Here is an 11,951-nt window from a genome sequence, read left to right as displayed (position 1 = left end):
AAGGGCGCACTCCGTGAAGAAACTGGGTGGCTTCTGGATATTTTATATTCTTCCTGTAAGGGTAGAAAGAGCTTTCTAAGGAAGGTTTTGAATTAGACAGTATGACTATTTACTGGGCGCCCTTCGACAAGTCCTCTCACCCATCTGCACTTTGTTTATTTACGTGCAAAATGAGGAATGAAATCTAATTCGCAAGACTTCTATAAGGATTACGTGAGAAAATGTACGCGAAATCTCCTTAGTACATAGTAGGAGCTCCTTAAAGGTTAGTTGGTGCTACTACCGCTTCAGAGAATGGGCCGTTCCTTACTCCAAAATTCCAGAAACTTTGTTTTCTGTAGTTTAACGCCCTCGGTTGTAAAAGGATGAGAAGAAGAAACACTTTTCTATCTGAAACTCACTTATTTGGACAAAACAAACAAACAAACAAACCCCGCTTTAAATTTTAGATAGGTAAAATATACTTAACTGGTGGCGGGACCCACTTTGAAAGCACCCCCTCAGTTCTCACTCCAGTGGATTATGGGAAGTGTAGTCCCGCGTTCCAGTGGGATGAGTACAGAAAAGCGGGTAGGAAACTACAATTCCCAGAAATGAAGCAGGACTATTTCCCTGTCCGGAGGTAGCGCTGTGGGAGGGAATTGGCGATCTCGCTGCCTACGTGGGAGAGAAGGAGGGTTGGGGGAAGTGTGGAAAACCTGAACCTGAGCCACTGGTGCCTGAAGATTTGGTGGGAGGAAAAGTAGAAGGGAAAAGAGGGGTGGGAGGGTGAGGCGAAGAGGTGATTTAGGTCGCTGCTCACGGGCTGCACAAAGTTCTTGACGATGTGGCTGAAGCCGGAGGAGGTGCTCCTGAAAAATGCGCTGAAGCTGTGGCTGATGGAAAGGTCCAATGACTACTTCGTGCTGCAACGGCGTCGGGGCTATGGGGAAGACGGCGGAGGGGGACTCACAGGTAAGTTGTGGCCACCCTCACCCGCCTCGGGGCCGTGGTCGCTGGTACTGAGAAGGTGGTGAGGAGGACAGTTACTCGTCGCCACCCACCTCCGGATCCTGAACCCTGGGCGGAGGACTGGGGTTCTTCACCCGCCACCACCTTTGCGTTGCTTTCCTCGAGTCCTGAGAATGTATCCCTGGATCAGCAGTTGCTCTTTCGATGGGACAGCGTAAAGGAGGACGGGTTCTTTCTGAGGCAAAGTACCTTCCCTGTCGCTTCTCATGGGGGAGGGGGCTGATGAGTGTTAGACCTGAACGGGTCGCGTTTAGGCTGGTGACCAGGGCCAATTCGCAGTTGTGGACTTAACTATTTTTACAAAATCCCTATTGTAATCACTACCCTAAGGAGTGTAAACGTGTGTGTTTAAGGAAGGAGCCCCATCACATCCAGAAGGACTGGCTTCAAATGAGAGAGTAAGGAGTGAGGGGAGGGCGAGGGAGAGGTCTACCAAATTGCTGACCTCTTCCAATTTAGCATCTTTTACTTTGTCTACATGGTTTCAATCCTTGGGCTCCCCTCTCTAAGTAACCTTCGCAGTTTACTCCTGTCTTGAGTGCTTGGCGCTGCCCTTTTCTTTCAAAGCCATGATTGTAAGCAAACCAATTAAGCCAACGGAAGTTTTAACTCTTCCTGCCTATTCCACCCTGCCTTCAATTCTTTGATTTACAAATCAAGAACTATTCCTTGGTCAAGTACTTAAAGCCCCCAAAGAATTTGATTTTCAAACCCCTCCTCTGGTGTAGGAGCATTCAAAGTTTTGGACATTGCTAAGACCAGAGCTCTTTTTTGTGACACTTTCTAGTTTGGTGTTGTGGCCTTGAAGTGGTGGACCAGGCTTAATTTAGGCAGTGTGAGTAGCAGAAAAAGGGAAGAATCAGAAACTCTGCCCTTTAGTCCCATTCGCATCTCTTGTTAAATGGCATTTGACAATTTATTTTTTCATTTATTCAACCTTAAGTGCCTACTAGGTGCCTCATAGAATGCCAGGGTACAAAGATATAAGATTCAGTTATCTGCCTTGCAGTGCTCATAATCCTCATAAGTGGGAGAGAGTCTGCTTAAGAGGAAGTAACCAGTAATCCAAGGAAATTATAATTATAATCAGTAACTAGTAAACCAGCTAAATTATAATTAGAACCAAATAACTGAAGGATTGAATAAAGATTCCTGGAGGAGATGACATTGCTTTTCCTCTTCTGCAAAATGGTGTTTATCTCACAGAGTAGAGAGGATAAAATGAAAGCTAATAGGTGCCAAATCAATGTATGTTGTTAAGATGTGTGCTGCTATTTCCTTTTTTCAAGCCACACCCAGCGTGGCAATAATTTTGAGTTTCTACAGAACATTTTTAAAAAGCCTGCAAGACCTATCGTATCCAGCTTCTAAAAAGACTCTTTTGAAAATATGGCAAAGACAATTACCTCATTAGATTAACATTTTCTTTTTTTAGTTTTCTGGTTTTTAAAAGTTCCAAGTGTTATTTCTCAGAGGAATCTTTCCACTTAACAGATACATATACTTTCCAGATTAAAATTTGAGAATCAGTCTTCATCATTACCCAGTTATGTAATTTATCCTCTTAGTCTATTGAGAACAAGTCAAAATATATTTAAATAGATCCTTACAGCCCTGTGTTACAGCATAATATTTTGGTTCCCCATCATTCTGTTTAACCAGAATTTTTCTGGTGTTCTTGCCCACATTTACCCACACTAGGAAATGTATTTTGCTTTTTACCATATTCCTGAAAAATAATAGGCAAGTCATTCTTGAGAATCCAATCACTGTAATATATTAAATGGTTTTTTTAAAATATATTTTATTGATTTTTTACAGAGAGGAAGGGAGAGAGATAGAGAGTCAGAAACATCGATGAGAGAGAGACATCGACCAGCCGCCTCCTGCACACCTCCTACTGGGGATGTGCCTGCAACCCAGGTACATGCCCTTGACCGGAATCGAACCTGGGACCTTTCAGTCCGCAGGCCGATGCTCTATCCACTGAGCCAAACCGGTTTCGGCTATTAAATGGTTTTTTACTTGTTGCACATTTCTTTTAAATGATCACTTCTTGTTTTCTGTATTTGATTTTTCATTTCACATGCTTTCTTAAAGCATGGACCCATTGCACCAGTTTCTTATCTCTTTCCCATCCACTATCAATTAATCATCCCCATATCTTTAGAATAAGAGATTTGTCTGAAGAAATGAACCAAGATTTCTACTACAGGTGAATGTTGAGAATATCCATAGCCAAATTTTTGTGGTCACCTTATATCTCTGCATGATTGTTTTACTTGTGGTATTGTCAAGATCAGTGGTTCTCAACCTTCTGGCCCTTTAAATACAGTTCCTCATGTTGTGACCCAACCATAAAATTATTTTAGTTGCTATTTCAAACTGTAATGTTGCTACTGTTATGAATCGTAATGTAAATATCTGATATGCAGGATGGTCTTAGGCAATCCCTGTGAAGGGGTTGTTCGACTGCCAAAGGGGTTGCGACCCACAGGTTGAGAACCTCTGGTCAAGATGCTTGAAATTACCAAGTGAGAGCTGCCACTATATTTCATGTAAATTAAACAATGGGTAAGAAAGGACCAAAGAGATGTTATTTTTGTTAATCCTCACCTCACAAGGATATTTTCCCATTGATTTTTAGAGAGAGTGGAAGGAAGGAAGAGATAGAGAGAGAGAAACATGGATGTGCCATCAATTGGTTGCCTCCTGCATGTGCCCCAACCAGAGCCAGGAATTGAGCCTGCAACCAAGGTAGTGCCCTTGATGGAATTGAACCTGTGACCCTTTAGTTGCGGGCCCATGCTCTATTACTGAGCCAAACCAGCTAGGGCAAGGGGTATGTGTGTGTGTGTTTGTTTTTTTTGTGGTTTTTTGGTGGGGCGGGGAGGGGGTTGTCTAGAGGCAAATAAAACGTGTGCTGATTTTCATGGCTGCTCAATTACCATTCTTACTAAAATTGTGAAGCCAAGAGCTTTGCTGTGCTTTACTACAAATCCACATATGGATTATCTCCCACAGGAGTTTGACTGTGCCAGCATAAGCTTGCCTTTATCCATTTTGTTTGCTAAAATCCAGTGTTATATCCTACTCCTTTAAAAGAGTCACTTATACATTTTGTTTAATGAAGAAAAGATAATGACCATCTCAAAATGTTACTGGTTGTACTATCTTTAAGATTTCATTTCTTTGCCTTGTAATAATTGGCAATAACCACCAGCAATGTAATGACTTTTAGTGTGGAGTTGGTGACTTTATTTTTTTCTAATAATGGAATTGGAGCAATAGAGAACCCTAATATGGTTATAATAGGAGACTAATTTGGAAGTTAGAATTCTGAGGTCCTTTTTAAAATTCTGAAACACTTATGGTGGATATCTGATAGATTATTTACCATTTGTCTAACTTTATCTTACTAATTGTCCTGGTTCCCAGCAGAGTGGAATATCTTGTGGAAATTTTTGTTAAACATAAGATTAGTTTAATATAAAGTTACATTCTTTCATTTAGATAAGTAATTCACCATTCAGGATTTTTGCAGTTACCTTACATTATCCCTTGTTCCTCCTGCCTGATTAAGGATAATGTCTCTTCTATGGCATCTAAATTTAGCAACTCATTTTATGTGATTAAAAATAATTTATGCACATTTGGCTTATTAAGCACAAGTGAATTTGCTCTGCTTTGCAAATGGGAACTACTACTTGAGTGGAATTATGGTGCTGCATTCTTAATAGAACTTTAGTGTATGGGATTTAGGAAGATCTGACAAAGAGGAACACGGAGTGCTTTTCCTTCCCCAGGGGTTACCCTAGGGAGTTTCTATTTAATAAGTTAACTATAAGCCAACATCCACAAATACATGAATACACCACCGAGTCCAACAATTCCACTTACCGCATTAACCCACCTTCCTTTATCTTTCCTGATTCTTTAATATTTTTATGTCTCTATTCAGTTGTAATTGTTTTGTAAAGGTGTTGTTTCCTAATCTTCTCTACCTCACAGCATTGTTATGTGAGTCAAGTGAGTTTTGAAACCTGTGAGCAACTATATAAACATTTGGTATTCATTTATCTATTAAAGAAGGAGTAAGATGTTAAGTACCATTTTCCCTAGTAATTACTTTTCTCATGTTGTACATAGAAATTGATTTGGAGTAGTAACCTTATGTCCAATATGCAATGATATCACTGTAAAAGCAAAACACTGCTAGTTAATAATTCAAGAATTTGGGTATGATGATGATTGTGCATTAATGGTTTATAATCAGAATAATGTACAACAATTAGAATAAAATATCACAGTAGCATTACTTTATGATCTACAATTGCCTAAAACCTAGAAATTCTCAAATACTAGTAGAAATTTTACAGATGTAAATACCACTTGTTGTCTTACTGAGTGGTAGTAAAGAGTACACATAACTTTAGTTATCTTAGTTACGTTTTTAAAAACATAATAATTGAAGAAATAAAGATTCAGCTGGTGAAATCCCATGCTTCTGTTGTACAGTTGTAGAACGACTATGGCTGTAAAGTAAGTTAAAAATTAATAGCAAAATAAAGAGCACTGCAATGTTTACCATGTTGTACAGCTATGACATGGATTTTACATTACCTTTGTGTTAGAAAATTTGCCCAGTTTTCCACCTCTTGCTGCTGTTATATAAGCACAAAAGTAAATGTAATGGAACAAGATATATTCATTCAACAGATAATTACAGGTGCCTTCTAAAATCGAAACACTGTTTTAAGTGCTAGTAATAACAGCAGTGAGCAAAACAAAATCCCTGTTCTCATGGAGCTAACATTTTAGTTGAGGAAGGCAAATAAACAAATAATGTATTATATGGCTGGTGATGAGCGATATGAAGAAAAATAAAGTAAGGTATAAGGATAAAGAGGGTATTTTAGAAAAATTTGGTCTCAGAAGGCCTATTAGGTGATATATGAGCAGAGAGCAGAGATATATGAGCATAGAGTATATGAGCCAAGCAGATATTTGGGAGCAGAGTGAATATATATATAATTTTTTCTAGGAATTTTGCTGTGAAGGAAAGCTGAGAAATGTGTGGTAGCTGGCTACTGTGCTAGATTTTGAGTATACAGTGTTGAATAAAACAGAAAGGGTTCCTACCCTCACACAGTTTATAATCTGGTGGGACAGACAGATAATAAGTAAGCAAATTATATAATTACTAAGGTAGTCAATAATATCAGCCTGGTTTTGGTAGCTTCTAAATAGTCACGAATAAGGGGTATTTGAAACCCCAAAAGCAATTTTCCAAGGCCAGCTCTGGTGTAAAGTATGCTGATAAGATGTCCTGTTAAATGATACAAAGATTTCCTAAAAATAGTGGTTAATAACAATAGGTGGTATTCTGCTGGCAGAATTCCAGTGTGACATCTGTGGTGCAATTTGCCAAAAACCAGTTTGGATTGTTTTTGAATTAAATCAGCCATTTATGAGCACTAACAGTATCTGGGATGGGATGGGAAAAGCATTCTAAGTGGGAGGAATAATATGATAGTACAAAAACCAAAAATGGCAGTTGTTGGGGACTTAGCAGTTAGTCCATATTCAGTTACTTGTGATTGAAAATATGAGAATCAAGAGATAGTGCCCTTAGCAATTAGAAAAGTTTAAAGAGCAATGACCTCATCTATGGAAGATGGAGACCTGAGATAGAGAATTGAAGGGACCTGAGAATTAAACCTTTGTTATTTTTGTTCTAGAGCTCTTTCCACTCCAGCCTAGGTGGTCTTATTTTTCTCCCTTACTCCAGTAAAAAGAAGTGAATTTTTAAAACAAAGAAGGGATAATCACATTTGTTGATTTTTATCACTATAATTGTTGTCCTCTTGTTTAAAACTAACCAAAATAATGGTCAGCTTTAGTTTTTCTAAATAATGTTTTTAAAGTACTGTACTATATATGAATTTATTCATTTGTGGCCACACTTGCTTATTGCTTTGCACCTAGGAATTTAAATTCTGTTATTTTCTTTAGTTTTCTGTGGGGCTACTCTTTTTGTGCATCATGCATGAAACCTTAAAATGTAAGAAGGTGCTATAAATAAAGATGGTAACAATTCTCATAGTTCCCTATGTTTTAATCTTTAGAATTGTAACTAAGTTTGATTGATAATTCATGCATTCTATCCTCTCCCCCCCCCCATGCTATTATATCTGCCACTTTGGGTATCAGTTACTTCACTAAAATATTTTTGTAAATCTTTTAATGAGTAAAGATTTCAATTAGGAAAGGAAATGAGTGCTTACATATTTCCAGTTTTCAAGTAAATGTATTTTAAAAATTCAGGGAGAGGGAAAACAGAACAAAAGAGGAATTATTATTAACTGTTTTTTAATGACCTTTAAGTTGGTAGCTTTCAGAATACCACTGTGGTTGTTAGATTATTTTAAAATAAGCATGCATAATACTGTTTTAAGGACTTAGATCTGGTAGCAAAAGCAGTAAAATCGGGAAAACCCACACCTCTACTGAGAACACTATGTTTTCCTATTTGAATGTATTTCCTACTAAGTGTTTTGACAGTTTACTAGTTTGTTCATTAACACTTAATGAAATTGAAATTATAGAAAATTCAGTAAAGGTGTACTTGTTTGACTTTGTGAATGTGGTAATTAATGACAGAATCTATAAAGTTTCATTTTTATGGTCAAAATTTATAATTCAACATTTTACTTAGCATGGAAATAAATCTTGTTTGTAATTAGGAAGTTCATTTAAATGACTCTCTTGTAGCTAGAGCAGTGCTGCCTTACACATTGCCCTCAGTCTAGTTTACAAGAAGAAAGAGCCACTTGTCAAACTAGCAAATTGATAATGAGTACCATCTTCAAGCTGTGGCTATTTTAATGGCCTCCCCTCCAACACTCCACCATTGGTTCTACCTATGCATCATTATAATTGATCTAACACAAAAAAGAAATGTTTATCAGATTTGCAGGTGTCTGAAAATTGAAAGGGAAAATTACTACCATAGATCAGTTTTGTCAACACTGGCTGCATGTTAGATTCAACTGAGAAACTTTTAAACAAACTAAATGACATAAGTATTTATGGGTAAAATGATACTGATATGTCTGGTGTTTACTTTAAATGGGGCAAATGACAGAAGACTGACAAAGTGATGATAATTATTAAAGTTAGGTGATGGGCACATAGAGGTTGCAGTATATTCTCTCTACTTTTTATATGAATGAAAATTTTATAATACAACGTTAAGGGAAAAATAAAATACCCAATCCCTACCCCAGATGAATTAAATTAGAAACTCTGGGCTTCCGTAGCTTGAAAACTTGAGCTTGAGTAGTTTCAAAAACTTCTCCAAATTATTTATATTTGCAGTTTAAATTGAGACTCCAAATTTGGAGTCCAGAAGATAAAATGAAGATTCAGAAAGATCTTGGCAAATTAGAATGCTCAGCTGAAATCAATGAGATAAAATTTAACATGGGTAAATGTGCACTGCTTTTAGGTTTTTTAAAAGAAAATCAACTGTATAGGACAGAATACCTGGGTTGGTGCTTATATTTGTGAAAAAGATCAAAGTTGCTTAGTTGATCATAAGCTTAGTATGATAATATGATGTAGTAGCTAAAAAAAGCTAGTATGATAGTAGATTTTATTAATACAGCCACCAAGCCCCAATATAAAAAAAAAACTGCAATTTTTCAGACCATATCTGGTATTCAGGTTTGAATGACACATTTTATAAGAGACCTTGACAAATATATTAAGAGAAGAGTAGAAGAAATAATAAGAGGCCCAGACAATCTCATAAAACAGTTGAAAGAACTAGGTATATTTTAACCTAGGAGAAGAGAAGAATAAGCAAGAGGAGATAGTCAGCTATGATCATATTTGAAGACCCATCATGTTTAATAGAGTATAATATATTTTGTGTCGTCCCCCAAATTGCAAAGTAACCTTTTATTTATCCCAAGAATGATCTTCCTTTTTAACAAATACATTTTTATTGATTTCAGAAAGGAAGGGAGAGGGAGAGAAAGATAGAAACATCAATGATGAAAAAATTATTGATCAGCTGCCTCCTACATGCCCCACACTGGGGATTGAGCCCACAACCCAGGCATATGCCCTGACCGGGAATCAAATTGTGATCTCCTGGTTTGTAGGTCGATGCTCAACCACTGAGCCAAGCTGGCAGAGGGCCCTTCCTTTTTTAAAAAAATATTTTTATTGATTTCAGAGAGGAAAGGAGAGGGAGAGAGAGAAACATCAATGATGAGAGGGAATCATGCCCCCTACTGGGGATTGCGCCTGCAAGCTGGACATATGCCCTTATCTGGAATCGAACCCAGGACCCTTTGGTCCAGAGGCTGATGCTTTATCCACTGAACCAAACCGGCTAGGGCCACCCTTCCTTTTTTAGGTGTGTAAGAAGTAGCTTTATTTTTCTATCTTAAAGATTAAAAAATGTTTATTGTAAAAATTTCAGAAAATATGTATAAGTATAAAAAAGGAAAATAATAATTACCCATTATCCCACTATCCAGTTATAACCACTATAACCTAATTTGTGGGGCTCAGTACAATAGAAACAAGCAGGACTCTTTGTTTAAAAATTAAGAATTTCAAGATGGTGACAATCGAGCATTTAACCAGGCAAGGGGCCCTTCTGAGCATAGGGCCCTATGGATAGATCACCAAGCCCCTGAAGCCAGCCCTGACTATACCATGTGGAGATTATGTATGTGTGTGTGTGTGTATATATAGTCAGTGGTGCTGTATCTCCAGCCAAAAAGAATTGGTTTGAGCCCTTGCTGGGTGCTCAGTTGGTTAGAGCATCATCCCAACAAGCCAAAGTTGGGGGTTGATTCCTGGTCAGGACACATACAAGAATCAACCAATGAATACATTAGTAAGTGGAACAACCGATTGGTGTTTCTCTCTCTCTCTCTTCAAGTCAATAAATTAAAAATAAAACACAACTTGGCCAACCTGGACTTTGGGAGGAAGACATTCAGAGACAGTGATTGGTGCTGTGGCCGGGGGGCGGGTGCCTTTATGCTCTTCGGAGCTCTCTTGTCACCTGTACAGAAAGTGTCAGGCCTGGGCTGAGCATTGATGGACCCAGGCCTTTGGGGATGTTTTTCAGCCACCTCCATGAGGCACGTGTGGGCCCAGCCAGCGAGAGCTGACCATGTAGAGGACGAGGAGGCATCCTGGGGACCCTCATGTCCAAGGACAGTCTAGTTGATTTAGTCGCAGGCACAAGGTCTGCTTGTCTATTCCTCCTTTTTTAGGTCATTGCTGTTCTCCTAAACAAATGGCTCTTTGTACTCTTCTTCCAAGTTTTATATGAGTTTGAAAGTGTTTCAAAATAAAACGTTAAATTAAAATAAATAAATAAATAAATAAATAAAACAAAGAATGGGTTCATGAACAATAATCATCACCTGTATGTAAATTGCCTATTTTCTTAAATTATGGAACCTTGCTTCTTTTGTTAATTTGCTATGCCATTTAATAAAAAAGTATTACACATCAATTATGGTGGTGAGCCCTAGCCGATTTGGCTCAGTGGATAGAGCGTTGGCTGCGGACTGAAGGGTCCTGGGATCGATTCTGGTCAAGGGCACATGCCCGGGTTGTGGGCTTGCTCCCCAGTGGGGGGCAGGGGGCATGCAGGAGGCATCCAATCAATGATACTCTCTCTTCATGGATATTTTTATCTCTCTTCCTTCCTCTCTGAAATCAATAAAAATATATTTTTTAAAAAAATTATGGTGGTGAATTTCTTCAGAAAGTTTGGTTTTACTTGTATGGCAGGATGCTACCGAAACCCCAAAGAGCTTTACCAGGCTCTAGAACATTGGTACCTTGCTCAGTTATAGATATTCAAATGATTATTTGAATTTCATGATATTTCTTATTTTTTTTAAATCTGTTTTTTTTTTCATGCAGCTGAGAGATAATATCTATTATCTTCCCAGTTTACTATGGCTAAAGGACTTCCCATGTGTAGGCTGATTCATGACCTTGGATGTTCAGGCTGTCAGATGAAAAACCTCTATGTATATGGAAAAGCAACCCAAAGTTGTCAGCTTATTGCCTTGTACTTTTAAAACCCAGACATTGGCACATATTAATTCCTGAATGACTTGCTGAAACTTAATGATTTTAGCTTAATGAGCTGGAAGAGTTCCCCCAAGTGACTACAAATGTATTTTAGAACTAGCTTCCAAATTATCTGTTGCATAGTTTTATATGAATTGCCTGATTTAATGCACTTACAAAAACTTAGCAATTTCCTTTCTACATAGTGCAAGGTACTTATTTTGTAAACATTTCTGTTGTAGAACGAAATGAATGACCTTTCTTGCCAGTGATTTTGACCACTTTGTACACAGTCTCAAAACATTCTATGAGAGAACTAATTGTTATGATGTTACCCAGGAATGATTATCTGTGGCCTCTCCTTTCCTTTCTGCCCCCTCACACTCCCATTGTTATCTTTCAACTGAGTCAAACTTTTCTTTACCTCTTTGTTCTTTCTCCCATTTTTCTACTATTACTTTTTTCTAGTATATATAAATAAGAAAATTGAGTTTGAGCTAGTTTTATTGAAAGTGTGGTAAAGGTGAAATAAATTATTTTCCTTGCAAATTTGAAAATACTTTTTTGAAATCTTTTTTTTTAAATTTAAGTTCTTGGGAGGCAAATCTAGAAGCTCAAACAGGGTTGTGTTTAAGAAATGATTTTGTTTGAAGTTATAATGCCTTTATTTTGACAGTTTTGTCAAGTGATTAGCAACCCTCTGCAGGTTGCTAATTGCTATTATGCTGCTTTTGTGACCTCAGTTTTTATTTTCTACCAATTTCTACATCTACGCTCCCCCACCTTTTCCTTTCAGTTCAGACAAATTTCTCTTTATCTCTTTG

The 11,951-nt window shown here is 37.7% G+C and overlaps 1 protein-coding gene across 2 annotated transcripts in view; it reads left to right on the top strand.

The window, feature by feature from the left end:
* Nucleotides 1–654: 654 nt before the first annotated feature.
* Nucleotides 655–11,951, top strand: part of TBC1D8B (TBC1 domain family member 8B) — a 65,950-nt gene continuing 54,653 nt past the window's right edge. For both annotated transcript variants that reach the window (XM_006774836.2, XM_015571203.1), the window contains exon 1: nt 655–954. In XM_006774836.2, the coding sequence (XP_006774899.1) occupies nt 825–954 (130 nt within the window). In that variant the 5' untranslated portion in view covers nt 655–824. The remainder of the gene's footprint in view (nt 955–11,951) is intronic.

The sequence above is a fragment of the Myotis davidii genome, unplaced genomic scaffold (assembly GCF_000327345.1).
Source record: "Myotis davidii unplaced genomic scaffold, ASM32734v1 scaffold528, whole genome shotgun sequence".
NCBI classification, from domain to species: Eukaryota; Metazoa; Chordata; class Mammalia; order Chiroptera; family Vespertilionidae; genus Myotis; species Myotis davidii.
Note: the sequence above shows the minus strand (reverse complement) of the source record. Positions and strands in the feature narration are given on the sequence as shown.